General features: G+C 46.8%; 1 protein-coding gene across 3 annotated transcripts in view; it reads right to left on the reverse strand.

Moving 5' to 3' along the window:
* LOC139750447 (polypeptide N-acetylgalactosaminyltransferase 2-like) overlaps positions 1-25,318 on the reverse strand; it is a 380,066-nt gene that overhangs the window by 187,944 nt on the left and 166,804 nt on the right. For all 3 annotated transcript variants that reach the window (XM_071665276.1, XM_071665270.1, XM_071665260.1), the window contains one exon: positions 22,696-23,006. In XM_071665276.1, coding sequence (XP_071521377.1) covers positions 22,696-23,006 — 311 coding nt within the window. The remainder of the gene's footprint in view (positions 1-22,695; positions 23,007-25,318) is intronic.

Consider the following 25,318-nt stretch of genomic DNA (forward strand, 5'->3'; position numbering starts at 1 on the left):
TGAGGAGTATGGTCGGGGGCACACATTATCATCCCTGTCTGTCCATAGTCGACTCCTGTGTCACCAATCTCTTCTCTCCTCTTGTTTTTTTTCTTCCACTCATATGACACCTACAGTGTGCTACTCATTTTCTATTTTCTTGTCTACTCGCTGATGAATCTATGTCTACATCCATATGCCTAATCGCATCTGTCTATCATTACCCGACATCCATCTGTATGAACGTATGCGTGTATTTGCGTCGGTTATCTGCAGTCAAAGGGATAACTAATGTAAGAAGTGATAGATAAACATCAGGATGTGTACGGATACATGAGACAGAGCAGCAGACAGACAGACAGAGAGACAGACAGACAGACGTGCCTGGTGGGTGTGAGGGGGTGGGTGTGGATCAGCGATGGGTGGTGAGGCAGAGCCAGACCGGTGCGACGCGTCGGTACCTTCACGGGTGAGGGAGGGAGGGATCCGGTAATGTCGTCCGGTAGTGAGGCAGGTCATGGGGTGGTATATTGAGGGGGGGGAGGGGGCTTTATCTTATCTTTCCTGACCTGACCTTACGATGGTTTGGGAGGTCTTCTACCCCGCACAGCTGGGGTCTGGCACCTTACCTTATTTTACGTATACCTTACGATGGTCTGGGAGGTCTTCTACCCCCAAAGCTGGGGTCTGGGACCTTACCTTACTTTACGTATACCTTACGATGGTCTGGGAGCTCTTCTACCCCCACACCTGGAGTCTGGCACCTTACCTTACCTTACGTATACCTTACGATGGTTTGGGAGGTCTTCTAACCCCACAGCTGGGTCTGGGACTACGTAACTCTCACATCCTGGCTGGTCTGGTACAGGCAGTACACATTATGATACCCTGGAGGACAGACAGTCATCCAACACATGGCCCGCGTAGATTCCACCACAGTTCGCCTCTCGTGGTATCCCATGGATGACGTCACCCATCACCATCACTACCACACCTCGATCTCGAGTCTCGTCCTGTCGGCTGCTTGTATGTGGTGGCGACATGATTTCTGCCTCTCTTTATCTCCCAAGTACCACGGTACAACGCTTTGGAGTGATGGCTTGGTCTCTGTGGCCTCTTTGGAGTGATGGCCTGGTCTCGAGTGGTCTCTGGCCTGACCCGTAACAGGCCATCATACCCAAGGAATCTCACAGAGGAGAGATGATTCTGATTCAAGATGAGGAATACGAATCTCAGCATCTCCTCGCGAGGTGAGGTGAGGTGTGGTGTGGTGTGGTGTGGTGTGACATCCCCTCACACTTGGTTGACATTCTGACATGGTGGCTGTATCACCGGCTGGTGTACTACCTTCATAACCTCGCCTTCTATTCCCCAGGAGGTCCCGGGACGGGACGGGACTCCATCTGCGTCCTGGAGTCGTTCCTGGGACGGGACAGGACGACTTCATCCCCCTAGGAAATCCCAGGGACTTAAAAATTCTTAAACCAATCAAGATGTGGTCATTATACCATGTCTTACGTCATGTACCTCTCTCTCTCTCTCTCTCTCTCTCTCTCTCTCTCTCTCTCTCTCTCTCTCTCTCTCTCTCTCTCTCTCTCTCTCTCTCTCTCTCTCTCACTGTCCTCAACCTTCCTCTCCAACCATCCACAGCTTCACCTCCCTCCCCAACCATCCACTCCCTCATCATCCAGAGCCACAACCAGCACAGTCATTGCTCACTTCACACCACAGCTTCAAATGGCGGATACTCACTGCATGGCATCTCTCTAACACGAGTTGCCACTTGGCCAATAACTGCACCCGGTATTGTACACACACACACACACACACACACACACACACACACACACACACACAAAATAAATGATGTTTTCCCCAGGAGGAAGAACGATTCCCAATATCTTCACCCACGTCAAACTACGTCGGTCTAACATCAATACACGATGGTTACTGGAAGCCCCGCGAGGTGCGCCCGTATCATCCTCCACGGCAACGGTAAGAAGAAAAAAAAAAAGGCAGCCTTTAATTTTTTTCTTTTGGAGAATGTGAGAAATGTTAATATGTTTACATTGACACACGTACACTCCACTGGGTCCGTGTGACACGTTATTATCTATATGCTCACTGTCATGTGCAGCTGTACAGTGTAAGGGAAATGCCATGTGTAGGTGTACAGGTGTAAGGGAAGTGTCATGTACAGGTGTAAAGGAAGTGTCATGTGTAGGTGTATAGGTGTAAGGGAAGTGTCATGTGTAGGTGTACAGTGTAAGGGAAGTGTCATGTGTAAGTGTAACAGCGTAAGGGAAATGTCATGTGTAGGTGTACAGGTGTATGGGAAGTGTCATGTGCAGGTGTACAGTGTAAGGGAAGTGTCATATGTAAGTGTAACAGCGTAAGGGAAATGTCATGTGTAGGTATACAGGTGTATGGGAAGTGTCATGTGTCGGTGTACAGGTGTAAGGGAATTATCATGTGTATGTGTACAGGTGTAAAGGAAGTGTCATGTGTATGTGTACAGGTGTATGGGAAGTGTCATGTGCAGGGGTACAGTGTAAGGGAAGTGTCATGTGTCGGTGTACAGGTGTAAGGGAAGTATCACGTGTAGGTGTACAGGTGTATGGGAAGTGTCATGTGCAGGTGTACAGTGTAAGGGAAGTGTCATGTGTAAGTGTAACACCGTAAGGCAGTGGGGGACGGACGGTTCGACAAACAAACACACGGACATACGAATGGTCACACAAACAGACGTACAGGCGAATGGACGGACATAGAGACAGACTGGCATACTGACGAACACCTGGACCCACGGACAGACGGACAGACAGACAGACAGACAGACAGACAGACGGAGAGGCTAATGGGGCCATGACTAACACCACAGGAACACCACAAGTGTTCAGGGTTGAGGTACGTGGTGTGGGCAGATGCTGAACCCACCCTGGACACGCGGTGGGCAGATGCTGAACCCACCCCAACCCTGGACACGCTGTGGGCAGGTGCTGAACCCACCCTAGGCACCCTGTGGGCAGGTGCTGAACCCACCCTGGACACGCTGTGGGCAGGTGCTGAACCCACCTTAGGCACGCTGTGGGCAGGTGCTGAACCCACCCTGGACACGCTGTGGGCAGGTGTTGAACCCACCCTGGGCAAGCTGTGGGCAGGTGCTGAACCCACCCTAGGCACGCTGTGAGCAGATGCTGAACCCACCCTGGACACGCTGTGGGCAGGTGTTGAACCCAACCCTGGACACGCGGTGGGCAGGTGTTGAACCCAACCCTGGACACGCTGTGGGCAGGTGCTGAACCCACCCTGGCTGAACCCACCCTGGACACGCTGTGGGCAGGTGCTGAACCCACCCTGGCTGAACCCACCCTGGACACGTTGTGGGCAGGTGTTGAACCCACCCTGGACACGTTGTGGGCAGGTGCTGAACCCACCCTGGCTGAACCCACCCTGGACACGCGGTGGGCAGGTGTTGAACCCACCCTAGACTCGCTGTGGGCAGGTGCTGAACCCACCCTGAACAGGTACTGAACGCCACCTTGGACACGCTGTGGGCAGATGCTGAACCCACCCTAGGCACGCTGTGGACAGGTGCTGAACCCACCCTGGACACGCTGTGGGCAGGTGGTGAACCCACCCTGGACACGCTGTGGGCAAGTGTTATCATCTTCACGACCTCCACGACACGGAGGAAGTGGGAGGAAGTGGGAGGAAGTGGGAGGAAGTGGGGTTTATTATCTCTGACGCATCCAGTACGACAAAAAGCGGGTGGGTCTTATCATCACTGTTATCTTACACGAACGGCGGGGGAACCGTGTGTGTGTGTGTGTGTGTGTGTGTGTGTGTGTGTGTGTGTGTGTGTGTGTGTGTGGCGCTTATCTATGAGAGCCCACGCCACAAGGGACGGCAGGGCTCATCTCTTGACAGATGACACCAGGGAGACAGGGCGTTATCTAGTCTGTCATCCCACGGACGGGTAGTGACGTACACAAGGACAGGAGGGAGGAGGGAGGGAGTGGAGGGAGGGGAGGGAGGTAGTTCCCTCCGCGACACCAGCAGACCAAGGGAGGAGGCGTGTGGACACATGGAGGTATCTTCCGCGCCCACACCCAGCCCCATGACCGCGGGAAGTGACCACATCATGCCACTTGCCTGGCAGGTTACCACACCCCCAAGGAACGCCCCCTCCCCATCCAAAGTAGTCGAAGAGCATGTGTGTGCGACGCCTATGTCACGTAATCTACGCGTTAAACCCTAGATCACGTAAGAAAAAAAAAGGGTTGATCTACGTGTTTAGACCCTATTCACGTACTGAAACGTTAATCAACGTGTTAAACCCCCATATAACGTATAGCGAGGTTGATCTAAGTATTTAAGACCCCATATAACGTACAGGGAGGTTGATCTACGTGTTTAAGTCCCCATATAACGTATAGAGAGGTTGATCTACGTGTTTAAGACTCCATATAACGTACAGAGAGGTTGATGTACGTGTTAAGACCCCATACAACGTACATTCGGCCACAGTAACTCATGCAGACGGGTCTGGTAGTACGGTTTGTATAATTGGCAACGATGGACAATGTAGAAATGGAATATCAATGAACGTAATGTTTTCTGGCGTTGCCAAGATCTGCTGTAGCCGTACAACACAGCTGTCAGTCATCACGTACTGTGTTAGATGACACATTATTAGCACGTGTCGAACTGCAAAACACAAGTTCATCTACGTCTTAAGACTCTCTATATCACGTACAGAGATATCTATGTACATGTTAATCTACGTGTGAGGACCCCATATCACGTACAGGAAGGTGAATGTACGTGTTAAGAACCCATATCACGTACAAGGAGGTTAATCTTGGTTTTGAGATCCCAAGTGACATGCAGAGAGGTTAATGTATGTGTTAAAATCCCATATCAGGTACGGAGAGGTTAATCTGTGTTAAGATCCCATATCAAGAACTGAGAGGTTAATCTGTGTTATAATCCTATATCACGTACAGGAAGATTAATGTATAAGTAAAACCCCAAATCACGTACAAATTGGTTAATACACCAGTTAAGACCGTATATCACGTAGAGGGAGGTTAATCTAAGCGTTAAGACCGTATATCACGTAGAGGGAGGTTAATCTAAGTGTTAAGACCCTATATCACGTACAGGGAGGTTAATCTAAGTGTTAAGACCCTATATCACGTACAGGGAGGTTAATCTAAGTGTTAAGACCCTATATCACGTAGAGGGAGGCTAATTTAAGCGTTAAGACCGTATATCACGTAGAGGGAGGTTAATCTAAGTGTTAAGACCCTATATCACGTAGAGGGAGGTTAATCTAAGTGTTAAGACCCTATATCACGTACAGGGAGGTTAATCTAAGTGTTAAGACCCTATATCACGTAGAGGGAGGTTAATCTAAGTGTTAAGACCATATATCACATACAGGGAGGTTAATCTAAGTGTTAAGACCCTATATCACGTACAGGGAGGTTAATCTAAGTATTAAGACCCTATATCACGTACAGGGAGGTTAATCTAAGTATTAAGACCCTATATCACGTACAGGGAGGTTAATCTAAGTATTAAGACCCTATATCACGTACAGGGAGGTTAAGTGTTAAGACCCTATATCACGTACAGGGAGGTTAATCTAAGTGTTAAGACCCTATATCACGTAGAGGGAGGTTAATCTAAGTGTTAAGACCCTATATCACGTACAGGGAGGTTAATCTAAGTATTAAGACCCTATATCACGTACAGGGAGGTTAAGTGTTAAGACCCTATATCACGTACAGGGAGGTTAATCTAAGTGTTAAGACCCTATATCACGTACAGGGAGGTTAATCTAAGCGTTAAGACCCTATATCACGTACAGGGAGGTTAATCTAAGTGTTAAGACCCTATATCACGTACAGGGAGGTTAATCTAAGCGTTAAGACCCTATATCACGTACAGGGAGGTTAATCTAAGTATTAAGACCCTATATCACGTACAGGGAGGTTAAGTGTTAAGACCGTACATCACGTAGAGGGAGGTTAATCTAAGCGTTAAGACCCTATATCACGTACAGGGAGGTTAATCTAAGCGTTAAGACCCTATATCACGTACAGGGAGGTTAATCTAAGTGTTAAGACCCTATATCACGTACAGGGAGGTTAATCTAAGCGTTAAGACCCTATATCACGTACAGGGAGGTTAAGTGTCAAGAACAGGGAGATTAATCTATGGCCGTAAGACGACCCCCAGGTCAGTGAGCGAGGCCGCCCCCCATGCACACACCAGAGGGAGGAGCCTCATGGTGTTCACACCACACAACACGCCAGGCTGACACCAAGCACTACACAGGTACATGCTTGCTCAGGTTCATATTGACATGCATTACTGTGAAGACAAGTAGGATCAGATTAATTCTAACATGCGGTATTGTGGAAGGAGAAGGGTTAGAATCAATTGAACTTGCAGTATACTATGAAGGGAGAAGGGTTGTGATCAATTTAACATCCATTACCGTGAAGGGTTGTGATCAATTTAACATCCATTACCGTGAAGTGTTGCGATTAATTTAATATCCATTACCGTGAAGTGTTGCGATTAATTTAATATCCATTACCGTGAAGTGTTGCGATTAATTTAATATCCATTACCGTGAAGTGTTGCGATTAATTTAATATCCATTACCATGAAGGGTTGTGATCAATTTAACATTCATTATCGCGAAGGGTTGTGATCAATTTAACATCCATTACCGTGAAGGGTTGTGATCAATCTAACATCCATCACCGTGAAGGGTTGTGATCAATCTAACATCCATTACCATGAAGAGAGAAGGGTTGTGATCAATTTAACATGCACTACCATAAAGGGGTATCATCACATGCAAGTTAACATGTAACACTACAACATCCAAGACCACTATGGGGGAAGGGGAGCGTCCTTCACAACACTGGGGGGAGGGGGGGGGGGGTGAACACCATGACAAGTACCACTACAACATAAGGAGAAGGAGGGAGGGGGTGGGTGAGGGAGCACATATCTCCATCACTACACCTGACACCATAATGGAGGCTGGAAGGAGGGAGTGGGAGGGAGGAAGAGAAGTAATCTTCATATAACAGATTACCTTCCTCCACACACACACACACATCAGCATATCTACTTTACATCCACAAGTTCTCGAGCATGACCCTTTATCACCACGGTACGACCCTTCAGGACGACGGTACGACCCTTCAGGACGACGGTACGACCCTTTGTTATCATGGCCTAGCCTTTCACACGATCCCTTAAGGCCAGATTAGAGGCTAGGGTCCTCTTCGAGTCGTACCGTCGTGCTCAAGGGTCGTACCATGGCGATAAAGGGTCATGCTCGAGAAGTTAAGGATCTAAAGTAGATGTGCAGATGTGTGTGTGTGTGTGTGTGTGTGTGTGTGTGTGTGTGTGTGGAGGAAGGTAATCTGTTATATGAAGATTACTTCTCTTCCTCCCTCCCACTCCCTCCTTTCAGCCTCCATTATGGTGTCAGGTGTAGTGATGGAGATATATGCTCCCTCACCCACCCCCTCCCTCTCCTTATATACATACATACATATATATATATATATATATATATATATATATATATATATATATATATATATATATATATATATATATCCCAACCAAAGACAGATGCCTAACTTATCGAGCAATTCCCAAGAGAGGATGAACAACTAGATTGACTGTGGACCGACCACCACAACCACTATTCGAACGAATATATTCGACCCTGGGCGGGCGGGCCGGCCCGTGATTGCGTCACGGTCAGGGACGCTCACCGCTACACCACCACACAAAGACTTCACACGAATATATAAAATGGGTTCCAGTTTTTACGTTACTTGTGAAGGTTCATCCCTGTCTACATGTCGGGATGGGATCAAGTGGTGAAGGAGTTGTACCTCAGACTAATCAGGCTGTTCATGGCGGTGTGTCGTTAAGACTATACGTGGGCCCCCCTACAACCTTACAACGGTCACGTAAAACTTACGATTCTCCGTAGAGGGAGGGAGTTTCCTCAAGTGATCCGCCAGTCGACACGTAATGTTTCTGTCTAACGTTTGCAGGATCCAGAGGTTCACACCGTTTTCTTTCATCGTATCTCTAACATCCTCTGAAATCACAGAGGCAATACTGTACTATTGCCTCTCACACCATAAGCGATCGTTTAACTTTTTATTTCGTAGGACTGGGAACCACGCCATTCAGGGCACTTTCACTTGTTTTCCAATTCTGCAATTGTCCTTGCTTGCCACGTGATGTAAACAAACATCAACATTCTCTTTCCTAGTATAAATGTTCTTTATTTTTTAAAAGTGTCATAACAGCCCTGTGCCTCTCTGGTCTCTGAGTGTTCGTTATTTCCAGTCTAATATCACATGCAGAGATCACTCTGTTGTGTTGCTGAACATAAGGTTACCAGATGTAACCACTGTTTCATATTTCGCTTCTGCTGGTCATCTGCCAATGGCAGTCAGAGGGAGTGTCCAGTGTCTACAGTTCATGTTACCAATAAGACCGGGAAACACAAGAGGTGCAAATCCACTTCCCTGGGGCAGATATTCGTCTAAACCATGAAGGTACACCAGCGTTCACTTGATGTGTATGCATCAGCGAGTCAGTTTCCAACCTGTATATCAAACTTCCAATTCGCCCGTTATTGCCATCTACCGCATTTCTGAGGACTAGGATACAGTGGTGACATCGATCAAAGGCTACGGGGGAAGGAGCCTTTGTGCATCTGCACCTTTGTTCTGTTGATTCTCCGGGGCGCCACTAGAGTATTACCGTAACAATCGGGCCATTGAGAGCCATGATCTTCCCGCCCTGAAGCTGTGTTGCCCTTGGGTGTATACAGTGTTTGTTTCTATGACGTTCAGGTTACGTCTTAGGACCCAGCGACCTCATTATCATGTTTAATTATTCACTTCCTCTTTAATAATGTAAGATTATCTTTTTTATTCAATTTTACAATCCCCTTTTATCTTTTTGTCAGTCATTTTTCTACTAATTTTCCTCGTTTTATCTCTCTTTCCCAGAGGTGATGATCTTCACAGAGGAATTAACCCAGAAAGGAAACTGTGGTGTTTAGTAACGCCATGTGACGAGACGCGAGACCAGGTGACGCCCGGCAGCAGTTGCCGCTACTCGCCACCAGAGGTCTCGCTCCTGACCCGTAGAGTCAGTTTCCATGCACCACAACATGAAATAATAAACTTATGTGTCCTATACTTAGAAGCAAATACTATCGAATGAAAGAATAACGCATCATATGCCTTCTAAATCAATCTATAATTATATGGCAGTGAAGGAAGGCACACGATACTTGTATAATATCATTCTGATGCAAAACGATAACAACATCGTGTTATCGCGATGAGTTATCGTCTGATAACCGTTATAAGATAACTCATTATCCTCGCCTCCAGCACCATTACAACAGTGGTGACCATCACCGTTAACGGTATTTTATAACAGTCGCTAGTCAGTCCTCCTTAACCTCTTTTATCCGTTAGGTCTTACATAGGGAGATTACCATGATGGATTACAGAGTGGCTGTCTGTGTATCTGTCTGTGTGACCAGAAGAAATAATTCCGACACAGGCAACACTGGAAGGATCTAGACGTGGCAGACATGTTGGGCATGATTAAAGAACTCAATCCTTACACTTTCCATGCAGTGTCTCCCCTGATGAAGTGATTATCACACGAAAGTGCACTTGGGAACTTATCGTGTTTCATTTTCCCCGTGGACTCATAGGAATATATATATATATATATATATATATATATATATATATATATATATATATATATATATATATATATATATATATACATATATAAGTAAATCAATATATGGCAATAAAAAGTAGGTCAGGCTATTACAGCAGCCTGGCTGGTGTCGGGTCGCCTCCCTCTGGCCGGAGATGTTCCTGCGGCGGCCAGTCATTGTTGTCTGGTGACCAAAGTGACTCCCTACTCCACCACGCACACCCTTCACCTGTTTGTGTTCACCAATAGCAGCTAAGCTTTGTGTCAACCCAGTTACCAGATCTGAGTGAATAGGGTGTAGTCTAAGTAGGGAGTCTGGAGAGGGGAGGGTATTCACAGGAACTGAGGAGGGAAGGGCCGTGCAAAAGGTTGAGGGGGTCTATGTGGTGGGGAGGGCCGCGCAGAAGGTGGTTTGGAGAGGGGAGCTGCTGGTGGGGAGAGGGGGAACGTGCATGGGAAGGGTGAGGGTTTGTATGATGATGACGTGTGTGTTTGGGTGGACTATATCCAGCCACTGATGTCCCTAAAATGATCTAAGCCTCGAAGCTTGGTTCATGGCCGGGTGAACGAAGCAGGTGATACTTACAAGACACTTACGAGACGGACAGATCATGATAATACTTGCAGACATGGATAACAATACTTACATGTCGTGTGTATGTGTGTGTGTGTGTGTGTGTGTGTGTGTGTGTGTGTGTGTGTGTGTGTGTAGGGGTCATAGCGTGCACGAGTGTATACACTGGAATGCATTTTATCTAATCATGATCAGATGACGTACACGAGATTCCGATACTCTCTTTTAAAGTACTCGGTCACAACCTACCCCGTCATGTGTCACTTCTTGTTCACGACGGGACGACCCTTGATACGACAACACCACCCTTGGACCTCGACGACACGACCCTTGGGGTGGTATGATCATCTGGCCCTTATGACCTGACCCTTCTGGCCATCACACACACATGGGTCGCACCATCATTCACTATATTTCGACACTGCTGCTTAACAACCCTGCATCACGTCGTCTCTTCGTAAGCGACTCAGCAATACGATCGTACATGTGTACATGCAGGTCCTTCTGTGAACTATGTGAGAGATTCAGAGAGAGCCTGGCTCTCGTGGGTGTGTGTGTGTGTGTGTGTGTGTGTGTGTGTGTGTGTGTGTGTGTGTGTGTGAGATAACAATCCCATCCCCCCCCCCCCCAGGCCCAGTGCTTAGGTCCCTCACCACCGGCGGGCCGCCCTAGGGCATAGGGCCCCGCACCTCCTGAGTTGTACGGAGGTTTGATCTCAAACGACAACATGCTGAACTTACACTATGTGAGACACCTCACACCCATGATGTGAGCACTGTTGACACACACACACACACACACACACACACACACACACACACACACACACGTACACACGTGGGGTCTGGAACACGTCAGTCTTGGTGCACACAAGAGGATTTACTCGACTCTGGCAAGTCTGGACACAGACCTTAAGCCTCTGGACCTGGTAAGTCTGGACACAAGACCCAGGACCCACCAGACTCAAGTCTAGACACACACACACAGAGGCAACCCAAGACTCTCTCTCCCTCAGCCTGGAGACAGCCAGCCTGGCCGGGACCACCGCCAGCATGGACAGCGTCGGGGGGAAGGGAGGACCGGAGACGCGTCCAGGATCGATGGCGCGTCGATAAAGGAACTTATTTTTACCGTTGGAGGGGAAGAGAAGGAGGTCACCACGGGGCAGGTATGTACGTACTACGTGGGGCAGCCTCACATCACAGTCATCGCAAACAATACTCCTCTGCGATATTCGTGAATCAAAAGGATATTCATGATTCAAAGATACTCATGAATCAAGGATATTCATGAATCAAGGATATTCATAAATCAAGGATATTCATGAATTAAGGATATTCATAAATCAATGGTCTTTACGAATCAAGGATATTCATGAATCAAGAATATTCATAAATCAATACCATCGTTATCAAACCTCAAACGTCCTTCTTTTTTCTTTCACTTCTTACACCTTTTGCACACGACTGGAATATCGTGTTGTGTTCTTGTGGGCAAATATTTGTGCTATACGGGGAGGCAGCACTATGTTCGTAGGGATCACATATCTTGAAGTATCTCTCCTTATCTTACAACTTGTGTAAGGTTGTCAACATTCACAGTTTCGTACCATACTTTCTTCCGGTCATCCGCAACTCTCATACCACAAAGATAATTCTCTGCAACTTTTCTAAAGTTTCTTACTTAGTTTCATGTTTGGGTTTCATTTCTGCATCTTTTGTATACAGTTGGCCATCAACATTATCAAAGTGGTTCAGAAACTCAGAGGTTACAATACTCAAGTCACTCCTTCCTCTTTCCTTTCTGTCGTGACATAAATTCGTTGCCTGTAATCCTTCCTGCGACCCAGTGCTTTTAAATCATGTCAACATCTTTGATGTGCTGGACAAGACCTTCTTTCGATGTTTGTCTTCAAACGCGATGACCAAACATATCCAGCATTATTCTCGATTTAGCCTCAACCATCACAGGGAAGTATGTCAGTTCTGATACTTGCCAAGAGGACAATTTGCCTCCTTTTAAAATCCTCCTGAGGGAACGCTCCAGCTACGGAGCGTTGCCTGCAGCTTATTTCCTGGTAGGCAATATACGTATCAAGTTCTTGTTTGACGGTATCGCATTTCATCAAGCATGCAACAGACCAACCATGTTTTCTGTTCGCTTTGCCATCGTCATTACTCTTGGCTTCCTTCATGACCTTAGTACCCTCCGTAAACATGTTCAGTCACGAGTCACGTCCCTCTGTCACGTCACTGACATACATCAGGAACAGCAGTGTTCCCAGGACCGAACCCTGAGGTACTCCACTACTGACCCCAAACCATGTCGAGCAGGAGGCTGCTGCTCTGACCAGCGTCCTTTGTTCCCTTCCACTATCAAGTATCCCATCTATCGGAGGAGTCTCCTTCTTACCCCTGACGGGTAACACAGCTTCTCAATCAACCTCCCGTGTGGTACAACGTCAAATGGTTTACGGCAGAGCGTGAACACACATTCCAACCATTCCCTCTTCTCTCTAAATCTGATCCTATTCTCATGTCTCAAAAAAATTGGTTACAAATAACTTCTCTCTCGCTGAACTTAAGTTTCTCATTTCAAAGCCGTCGTCCATTTGCTTTGTGATTATCTTTTAGGAAATTTCACCAACCGCACTCGTCAGGGAGCCTGACATAGAGTTCACGGCAAATTTCCCGGTTTATCCTTTACCTTATGTAGGCCCCTGGCACCACGTCCCTCTCAAGCGACATCCTGACCAATATATCCAGAGGCAGTAAACGCACACAACATCAGCAAACATGAAGAGACTTCTTCAGGGTCAAGAGCAACATGTGAGTGAAATATCATTAATGGTCTGCTTATGTCCTCCTCCTCTCTCAATATTTCAATAATCTTATGAGAAAACCTTCCCACTCCATCTCACTGGGGGGCCATATAGTGTCTGCCACTTACAAAATACCTCTGAACTTGTCATTTGGCTGTTCGCTTATCCTTAAATCGTTCCTACAATCACTTCAATCCTGACGGGTCTACATGAATATTCTGCACCATCTCCTGCCTTGTGTACAGTGCTGTACTCAAAGTTCCTCAGTTCCTCCTACATTATCTTGATGTGCTCGTGCCCTCGCTCTCGTGCACCTGTCAGCTGCTGCTGCTGGTGGTCTGTTGTGCTGTCTGCGCCTCCCTCACAGTAAACTCTCTTGATTCTTGACACCTTTCACTGAGCCACGTCTCACTCCCTCCCCTAACCTCCCCTCTGTATCTGTGGCTACAGGTGCCGGTGATCCTATTCCACTGTATCTTACACAGATCCTTCCACAACACAGAAGATCTGTACTATAGTTATAAAAACTCCATTTCCCATTTCATGAAACTGTTTAGCTCAGAGCAAGATTCCACGATTGTATCTCCTCGTTAAGTGAGAGAGAGAGAGAGAGAGAGAGAGAGAGAGAGAGAGAGAGAGAGAGAGAGAGAGAGAGAGAGAGAGAGAGAGAGAGAGAGAGAGAGAGAGAGAGAGAGAGAGAGACAGACAGACAGACAGACAGAGCTTTACGTTAATGGGGGTCACACACCTTCGGCTCTCCTTCGTGTTGTTATACAGCGTCTCGGGTGTGTGACTTTCTCTGTGGTCTCCACTTCCTCCACTCGTCCACTTAAGCTGACACTTCCTGAGGTCTTGTGTGACTCATATGTCGCTCAGCTTCCCGTCTGTGTCCTCCACCAGCTGACTGCTGCTTCCTCACGACCTCACAAAACCTGTGTTATTGTTATTTCGGAAACCATCCAGATCCATCGACGGACTTGAACGTAGAAAACACGGCTGGATCTCTCTCTCTCTCTCTCTCTCTCTCTCTCTCTCTCTCTCTCTCTCTCTCTCTCTCTCTCTCTCTCTCTCTCTCTCTCTCTCTCTCTCTCTCTCTCTCTCTCCACCAGGGGCACGTGTCTACGGCTGCGGTCCTCCCCCTTGTAAACTCAGCTCCCTATTACTCTAGTTACAGTTACCGCCAGGTGTCAGGCTACCTACCTCTCCAGCACGGAATTTTTGTATGTATGATTCCTTTCAGCATCGTGGCTAAATTCTGGTGCCGCACACTGTAATGTGTCTCTAACACATGTTGCAGACGTCTTTCTTTGAACGTCTCGTGCAAGACCTTCTGGCTACACTGATGTTCACATACCTGACGGAGATCGTACTGTGGCCTTATATACTCGCAGGATGAGTACCATGTCAACCACTGTCGACCCTCTCGCATGACGAACCCTCGTATCTACCTCGCTGGAGGACGAGATAACCACAGTCTGGCATCATTTCATTGCCTTTAATAACATTAGGTCGTCTGTAGGTCTTCAGTGCAGGTTAAGTCATGCCTGAAGACTTTTCGTCTCATCTACCACTTCAGCATCATCTGCTAACACTCTCGGGTATGACTTAAGTCATGGCAAGGTATGGGTATGACTTGAGTCATGGCAAGGTATGGGTAAGACTTGAGTCATGGTAAGGTTTGGGTATGACTTGAGTCAGGCCAAGGTATGGGTATGACTAGAGTCAAGGCAAGGTATGGGTATGACTTGAGTCATGGCAAGGTATGGGTAAGACTTGAGTCATGGCAAGGTATGGGTATGACTTGAGTCAAGGCAAGGTATGGGTATGACTTGAGTCAGGCCAAGGTATGGGTATGACTGAGTCAGGACAAGGTATGGGTATGACTTGAGTCATGGTAAGGTATAGGTATGACTTGAGTCATGGCAAGGTATGGGTATGACTTGAGTCATGGCAAGGTATGGGTATGACTTGAGTCAAGGCAAGGTATGGGTATGACTTGAGTCATGGCAAGGTATGGGTATGACTTGAGTCAAGGCAAGGTATGGGTATGACTTGAGTCATGGTAAGATATGGGTATGACTTGAGTCAAGGCAAGGTATGGGTATGACCTGAGTCATGGTAAGGTATGGGTATGACTTGAGTCATGGTAAGGTATGGGTATGACTTGAGTCATGGTAAGGTATGGGTATGACTTGAGTCATGGCAAGGTATGGGTATGACTTGGGTCATGGCAAGGTATGGGTATGACTTGGGTCATGGCAAGGTATGGGTATGACTTGAGTCATGGTAAGGTATGGGTATGACTTGAGTCAAGGCAAGGTATGGGTATGACTTGAGTCATGGCAAGGTATGGGTATGACTTGAGTCATGGCAAGGTATGGGTATGACTTGGGTCATGGCAAGGTATGGGTATGACTTGAGTCATGGTAAGGTATGAGTATGACTTGAGTCATGGCAAGGTATGGGTATGACTTGGGTCATGGCAAGGTATGGGTATGACTTGAGTCATGGTAAGGTATGGGTATGACTTGAGTCAAGGCAAGGTATGGGTATGACTTGAGTCATGGCAAGGTATGGGTATGACTTGGGTCATGGCAAGGTATTCAAAACAGTGGTAAGGAGCAGCGGCGACATTATCAAGGCCTCCTGAGCATCAATGCTCACTCTTACCATGTAGGAAAAAAAATCCTGTTGGTATGTGTCACGTGTTCCCTTCCATCAACGTGATCATCAACTCACAGAAGGGCCCCATCCTCTCATAATGCCTGGGAATTTACATCCTTGGACACAGTTCATATACGGGACGATACCACGTCCCTCCTGAATTTTAGCTGTTCAGAACTACAGGCCAGTCATCCGTCCCTGTATCTAGGCGAGTAAGATCCTCTGAACCCGTGTTGCTTATCACTTTTTTTTTTATTACCGTTAGCCGAGACGACACGGGTAACTGAATACCCTGATTAAGGCCATCTCAATCATGGTGTGTGTATATATATATATATATATATATATATATATATATATATATATATATATATATATATATATATATATATATATATATATATATATATATATGTGTGTGGAAATAAAAAGAGCGTGGTTGAGAGAGCAGAAGAGGGTGTTTTGAAATGGTTTGGGCACATGGAGAGAATGAGTGAGGAAAGATTGACCAAGAGGATATATGTGTCGGAGGTGGAGGGAACGAGGAGAAGAGGGAGACCAAATTGGAGGTGGAAAGATGGAGTGAAAAGGATTTTGTGTGATCGGGGCCTGAACATGCAGGAGGGTGAAAGGAGGGCAAGGAATAGAGTGAATTGGAGCGATGTGGTATACAGGGGTTGACGTGCTGTCAGTGGATTGAATCAAGGCATGTGAAGCGTCCGGGGTAAACCATGGAAAGCTGTGTAGGTATGTATATTTGCGTGTGTGGACGTGTGTATGTACATGTGTATGGGGGGGTTGGGCCATTTCTTTCGTCTGTTTCCTTGCGCTACCTCGCAACCGCGGGAGACAGCGACGAGGTATAAAAAAAAAAAAAAAAAAAAAAAAATATATATATATATATATATATATATATATATATATATATATATATATATATATATATATATATATATATATATATATATATATATATCCTAGTCTAAGCCAGTTATCCATCTCATCGACCAGTAACTTAGGGAGGATGAACAGCTGGGTTGACTGTGGACCAACCTCCGTCACGAAGATTCGAAACTAAACGGTGGACCCTGGGCAGCCCGCGAATGCGTCAAGGTCAGCGAGGCTAACCTCCACACCACGAAGGTCGCTTCCCCCTCAACAAGATCTCATTCACTTCCTTTCAGATTATCTCCACCACAAGGTTAAAAAGGCGCGGTTATCTGTGACACCGGCCAGCTTATCAGCGCGTCTTTTCTACCGCCATTTGACAGTCACAAGAGTAGGTGCAACATCTGCTGCTATCTTCCTCCCCGCCTGGTATCGACCTTCCTTTCATGAAGGACTTAACCAGCATCTCAAGTGGCCCGTCAAGTGGTCCTGCACACATCTTTGAGTACGCTTGGGCCAGAGACCACCAGGACCACGGACCCGATGATACTGCTGACCTACAGCGTGTGGCTGTCCTGTCTGTCTGTCTGTATGTATTTCCTTCATGATCATGATCATGATCATCATCATCATCGTCACCTTCAGGAAGCATCACTCACTCACTCACACCTTCCCTTCGTGTTATAGCCCCACTTGCAGGAGGACGAGGGCGCCCCACGAGGACCATGAGGTTGGATGTGGGGTGGGATAGTTGGTCAGAGGGGCTGGTGTGGTCAGACATCATGGTTCGCGTTGGTCTGAAGTCGGAGCAGCTGTGCGTCGAGCAGGCAGGCAGGCAGCCTCAGGGGAGGGGTGGTGGTGTCCGGGGTGGCAGGCCAGCAGCCATCTGGTTCAGACTGATGGACGCCATCAAGGGCGGGAGCCAGGGTCCGTGTGTCAGTGTTTACAACGCTCCTTGTACGAAGCTGGGGAGGGAAGACCCCCCCGTGACCTTACACGTGTTCATCGTGGATATATACAGAAGAGTGGGGGGTCATAACAGACTGGCACTGGGTCGAGACTTATCTGAAGGCAAGTGTGACAAAGTTATTCCCTGGTAAAGAGAGAGAGAGAGAGAGAGAGAGAGAGAGAGAGAGAGAGAGAGAGAGAGAGAGAGAGAGAGAGAGAGAGAGAGAGTCAGACGTTTGTCCCTGACTTAACTATTAACGATATATACACGACCACTTGGGGCAAGGTTAGAAATCTACGTAAGTTACGTCCTCATCAAAACCATTAAACGTTCACGACACCAGACGAGCCTGGCTGTGTGTGACGTAGTAAGTAGTGTGTCAGGACCAACACCTGACCTAGCCAACCTCCCCGCCCGCTCGCTACCCCTCACGTTACCTCTGGCTCTCTACGTGTTCACAGGGACACTTGAGACGAACCATGTAGTACATACCCCGAGCTATATATAACCTATAGTTCCAGTGTATATAGACTATATCATATATATATATATATACCTGATCTCTATAGCAGTCTTGACACCTTCACCAGATTGCCTGGTATACATCATGTACACAATCAGTGTCCGGACATGTACTTGGGAGTCGTTATAATAAAATGACATCAAATATTGTTGACCTTGAATATGGTAATTGGTGTGTGTGTGTGTGTGTGTGTGTGTGTGTGTGTGTGTGTGTGTGTGTTATGGAACACTGCGTCCCTTAGCAAGTTGCACACAGTGATCCAGGTAGGATAAGAGTTCATTAAGCTCACGGTTATTGTTCAAGAGAACAAAAGCCGAGATGAATCTGGGTGTTGTCCTCAGACGTGTCTCGAGTGAGCATATATATATATATATATATATATATATATATATATATATATATATATATATATATATATATTTTTTTTTTTTTTTTTTTTTTTTTTTATACTTTGTCGCTGTCTCCCGCGTTTGCGAGGTAGCGCAAGGAAACAGACGAAAGAAATGGCCCAACCCCCCCCCCCCCCCCCCCATACACATGTACATACACACGTCCACACACGCAAATATACATACCTACACAGCTTTCCATGGTTTACCCCAGACGCTTCACATGCCTTGATTCAATCCACTGACAGCACGTCAACCCCTGTATACCACATCGCTCCAATTCACTCTATTCCTTGCCCTCCTTTCACCCTCCTGCATGTTCAGGCCCCGATCACACAAAATCTTTTTCACTCCATCTTTCCACCTCCAATTTGGTCTCCCTCTTCTCCTCGTTCCCTCCACCTCCGACACATATATCCTCTTGGTCAATCTTTCCTCACTCATTCTCTCCATGTGCCCAAACCATTTCAAAACACCCTCTTCTGCTCTCTCAACCACGCTCTTTTTATTTCCACACATCTCTCTTACCCTTACGTTACTTACTCGATCAAACCACCTCACACCACACATTGTCCTCAAACATCTCATTTCCAGCACATCCATCCTCCTGCGCACATCTCTATCCATAGCCCACGCCTCGCAACCATACAACATTGTTGGAACCACTATTCCTTCAAACATACCCATTTTTGCTTTCCGAGATAATGTTCTCGACTTCCACACATTTTTCAAGGCTCCCAAAATTTTCGCCCCCTCCCCCACCCTATGATCCACTTCCGCTTCCATGGTTCCATCCGCTGCCAGATCCACTCCCAGATATCTAAAACACTTCACTTCCTCCAGTTTTTCTCCATTCAAACTCACCTCCCAATTGACTTGACCCTCACCCCTACTGTACCTAATAACCTTGCTCTTATTCCCATTTACTCTTAACTTTCTTCTTCCACACACTTTACCAAACTCAGTCACCAGCTTCTGCAGTTTCTCACATGAATCAGCCACCAGCGCTGCATATATATATATATATATATATATATATATATATATATATATATATACATATATCCTCCCCTCTCCTTTTTCTTTTAATTTTCCTAAAGAAGGAACGGAGAAGGGGGCCAGGTGAGGATATTCCCTCGAAGGCCCAGTCCTCTGTTCTCAACGCTACCTCGCTAACGCGGGAAATGGCGAATAGTTTGAAAGAAAGATATATATATATATATATATATATATATATATATATATATATATATATATATATATATATATATATATTGACAGAATTTAGAGTCCACAAATTTGTCCACTGTGAGAGAGAGCGAGACGAGGAAGGGGTGACTTGGTCACACTCTTGATGTTCGTAAGCCACTCTGATGATGGCGGCAACAGTGAGCAACGCTCCGACACATGCAACGACAAAAACAACTCCACAACAGTACATGATATCAAGCGAGAAAACGGCTAAGACGACAGACAGTAGTACTTTTATAGTATGTGGGTAGTGGACGAATGGAATAATCTGAGTGATAAAACTGTGATTACGAAGGGAACACGAGAGTGTGAATAACAGTACGATAATTAAAGTTCGAGAGATCGGGACCCCAGGAGTGCACAACTCCCCACTTTCTATTGTACATATAGGTAATTACAAATGAGTAACTGCAAATAGTTATTTACATAGAGACCAATCTTAATAGTGAGTGAAGAGATAATCAGAAAGCAAATGGATGATCACTGGCTTAGGAAAGACTGCCTCAATGAGAGACCCGTGTATTACATATCATATGACTTCTAAAAGAGAGTGGGGCGTGTTTGAGACAAAGAAGGTAGGGCGGAGCATGTGTTCCTGAGCTGCCGGAAAGCAATTGACACTGTCAACATTGGATGTTCGAGTAAGAATAAGTGGAAAACTCGTGGAGCGGACAGAAGATTACCTTGGTGTGAAGGAAACAAAGAATCCAAGTTATAGGTGGGTTCTTAAAGTGGGTTTGGGTTACCAACGGCGTACCGCAGGGTTCTTTCCTGGTGCCACTGCTATTCATGACCTACGCAGATGTTCTGCCAGAGGGACGGGACTCATGCCTGGATATGTTTGTGGATGATGCCATGGTCACGAGGGAAGGAAATGGGTGATGAATACTGCATCAGCTGAGAAGAAATAACCTGTAGGGATCTGTGTGTAAGAGGGACTTGGGGAGTCGACATTCTACCTAACCCTTTCCAAGAACTACGCTTACAAAAACTGTAAAGAAAAAGCAACTGTCTGCTGGCAAATATGAGAAAGGCATCTGTGCACATATATAAGGAAACATTCAGCAAACTGTTTACTGCGTATGTTGGGCCAAATCTCAAGTTTGGTCACCGGACTTGAAAGAAGAACAAAGATCTAAGACAGAAGGTTCAGAAAGGGTCATTTAGAGGCTGAAGGCCATAAACATATCCACTAAGAAAGAGAGAAGAACAATGCGTGACCTGATCACAACCTTCAAGTTTCTAAATTAGTCTGGTGTCGACAGCAAAAAGCTCTTCGAAAGATACAAAATTAGAGGTGGTACAAGCTAACACAAAAGACAAAAAAAAAAAAAAAAATGTTAGAAAAAAAATGGTAAGAAATGATTCATAGCAATGTAGCGGGATGGCCGGAATATATTGAAAGATGCAACTGTGAACTTTGAGAGCATAAAGAAGCCTCAACAGATGTATAATAGAGTGTGTTGAAGAGATGGGGCCCCACGAGTGTAGAACTCCCTCCCTCACCACACACGTACTCCTTCCCTCACCGCACAAGTACTCCCTCCCTCACCGCACAAGTACGAGTTGGTAATTACTGAGTCTCTGTCGACATTCTGTGAAAATCAACTACTAATAAACACACGTTTAATAATGCTGTTTTCCATGAAGTCACTAACAATTACCTGCTCAAGAATTAATCTCCTCAGCACGAAAATACGACCAGTGACCAGGACGACGGTGCAGTCGTACTCAAGGGTCGTACCGTCACGCTCAAGGCGTTCTACATCGGTGCAGTCGTACTCAAGGGTCGTACCGTCACGCTCAAGGCGTTCTACATCGGTGCAGTCGTACTCAAGGGTCGTACCGTCACGCTCAAGGCGTTCTACAACGATGGATCGTACTCAAGGGTCGTCCCGTCACGCTCAAGGCGTTCTACATCGGTGGAGTCGTACTCAAGGGTCGTACCTTCGCACTTAAGGCGTTTAGACCCGTGGGTAGCCTCCTGTGGCACACCTAAGTTAGAATCCCAGTTTCACGACAGAACTGACGACCCGGGGCCAAGTGAGTTCACCACTTTGTCAATCTTTCCTCACTCAATCACTCCGTGTGACCAAACCATTTCCACACACCCTCTTCTGCTCTCTCAACCACACTCTTCTTATTACCACACATCTCTCATACCCTTTCATTACTTACTTGACCAAACCACCTCACACCACATATTGTTCTAAAACATTTCATTTCCAACACATCCACCATCCTCCACACAACCCTATCTGTCAACATCGGAGTCAAACAACATTCTAATTCCCTTCAGTGACTCACCACCGAGTCGTGTGATTACCCTCGTGCGCTCGACAATATTGTTTGTCATCTTTTTTCTTTTCACTTTGAATCCCGAGGAAGTTATGTCATCAGGAGGAAAGGTCTTGCTGTAACCATAGGTTACAGAGGAGAGGACATGTTACTGGTACAGAGGGCAGGAAGGAAGGAAGGAAAGGTCGGAGTCCTTACATGAAATTTGTGTCACATATTTGCGTGGAAAACATTCTTTTACATTACCATTTTTTTTCACGTTGGATTCATAGTAACCACAACGCAAACTCACAAAAAAAGTGACTTGTGGTATACAAGAGAGGACTCTCAAATACTCACGTAACTTTCTCATGCACATGTTTGAGAATAATCCACTCCATTTTTCTCTTCCCTGTAAAGCCTTGGAGAATAATGTCCCAAAGAAAATCACATCTCGTTAAAATTACAGAGGACAGGAGAGACTCGTACGAGGTACGAGATCGAGTACGAGGTACGAGATCGAGTGCGAGGTCGTACAGGAGATGTCCTCGTGGATGGGGTACTTACATGAAGTGTCTGGTGTCCGGGACGGCCCGGTTGGAGGCCAGCTTGTCGCTCTCCGCCTGGTTGAACTTGTTCCTGGAGTAGGCGTCGGCGCCGGGGGCCAAGGTGGCCGCGGCGATGTAGGCCTCCTCGTCCAGGAAGAGTGAGGGCAGGATGCCCAGGGCCGCCCCGCCGCCCCCGGTGCCGACGCCACTGCCACCGGCCACCCCAGAGGCCGCCCCGAGACCCAAGCTGCCAGCAGCCCTGGGCGAGGCCGCCCCCTGCTGCGAGGTCACAGCCGAGTCCTTCAGCCGGAGAGCCAGGTTCTCCGACCCCTGCAAAACATAAGGCAGAGATAACGGGGTGTTAGTCGTGTCCTCAGGAAACATGTCGGGAAGAAATAGTCATAAGGAATATTATTATCATGAAAAATCTCAAGTCACGTATCGCCCTAATTGTGATGCCAACCACCATTACCTCAGACGTAACCACACAGTGATCATCCAGCCACGGTCTCCCAACCCAGAGTGATGTCTCGGTCAAGGGTGTGTGACCCCCTCCTTCACGTTGACACTATGGTTTCTGACCCCCCCTTCCCCAGCCTCCCGTCATGTTCTCTGATCCCTTGGTACCACCAGTGATGGACGTGTATGTCATCCACAGTGTCTGTTCTCCTCAGTGTCTCTCTGTCCTCCTCAGTGTCTGTCTTCCTCAGTTCTCTCTGTCCTCCTCAGTGTACACCTTATCCTTCCTGAACACATGAGTCAAATGTATAAACCACCAGCCATTCTCACCCACATTTCTGACCTGCGCTGTGCCTCTTAACCCGATGTCTGACCCCGGCCATCTACTGACCAGGATTCTGACCCCGGCCATCTCCTAACAAGGCTTCTGACCCCGGCCATCCACTAACCAAACTTCTGACTCCGGCCATCCACTAACCAGGATTCTGACCCCGGCCATCCACTAACCAGGACTCTGACCCTGACCATCCACTAACCAGGATTCTGAGCCCGACCATCCACTAACCAGGCTTCTGACCTCGGCCATCCATTAACCAGGTTTCTGGCCCCGGCCGTTTCTTTTCCCCAGGTCTGTGCAACCCGCCATGTTCCAGCCACAAGTCTCCCAAACTCCGGCCTGGCAAGTTATTTATTACCTCTATCGGTAAAGCGTCTCACTAGCCAGGGTCCCCCCGGCAATTTCCGGGATATTGGCTTTACTGGATGTCGTGAAGGGGGGGGAAAAAATAAATAAATGAATGTTGTATAAGGGATGCAACGAAATGGAGAGTTAGTGCAACACAGACACCTCGAATAAAAGGCTTGATGTTAAGTTGACACATCGGGGGAAAAAAAATGGCTTAGTATAAAAGCGAGACGTTGTAAAATTATAACCGAAACGACTGGTGTAGTTCAAGCTGCGGTTCAGAAAAAAGCCTTACGTAGTAGCGACACATCAAAAAGGGCTTCCATAAAAGGGATGTCACGAAAAACATAAAGAAAAAAAAAAGGGGGGAAAGAAAAATACTCGGCACGATCCCACACAACAGTGACAAACGGAGGTTGGCCAATTTCATTTCCGGCTGCCATGCCAGAGTCCCTCACACTGCCTCCACCCTTAACCCCTCATACTCTACAGTGGAGTTCCCAAGGAGCAGTTCTTTCTCCACCTCTCTTCAAACAACTTCCTACGCGACCTCCCAATATCCCCTCATAACTGGAACAATGGCTCACCAGGAACAGAACTTCAGCATGTCCTTAAGTCTTCAATTACTCTTTTAGCCCCAGACAGACATATATGAATCCAGCTCACGCCTTCTAGTCACATACACACTCCACGCTAACATTATCACCACAAAAGCACCACACAAACTAAATGTCCACAGAATACTATCTGGCACCAAACTGGAAAAAAAAAGACTTACTATCCTCTACAAACTAATCATCCGCTCCACTCTAAACTACGCCTCACCTACCTGGTCTTCCACATCTCAAAAGTAAATATAACAAAGCCCACAAAATGGACACTAAAAACAACCACTGACCACGTAGTAACAACCAGTGATCACCACCTTCACAATGAAACAAAGATTCTCCCACTACAATCCTAACTCAACATGATCGGCTCTCAGTTCTAAGCAACAGCACAAGACAGTCATCCCACCCAAACCACCCCATGACTAACCTCTAACCCTCTTGTAGCAATGAATAGCCTACCCCTGCCTCACGCTTCAGCAAACCTCTCTCTACTCACAGATCCTCCCACCCCCGACAAACATAACTAACAAAACATACACTCCGAAATAACCCAACAAGCACCAAGCAACACCCCTTTGCTCCAACCCAGCTCTGAACTCTAGCCCACCAGACTTTCACTTATATGAAACAACACTTCCAAGGCAAACGCGAGACACACTTTCCTGCCTACTTTCTGGACACTTTCCCTTCAACAAAACAAACACTATTTCAACACATCCCAAGACCCTTCGTGTCCATGACGCAACTGTCAAAACGAAGACACCCAGCGCTTACTGCCTCAATTGCCCTGCATGCCCTGCATACAGTCAGTCCTCCGTGCCCTCTCCCCTCCCAGGCCTGATTCCCCAAACTTCGTCATTCACATATGACGTCAGCCAGCCACACTT

Source organism: Panulirus ornatus, chromosome 1, assembly GCF_036320965.1.
Source record: "Panulirus ornatus isolate Po-2019 chromosome 1, ASM3632096v1, whole genome shotgun sequence".
NCBI lineage: Eukaryota > Metazoa > Arthropoda > Malacostraca > Decapoda > Palinuridae > Panulirus > Panulirus ornatus.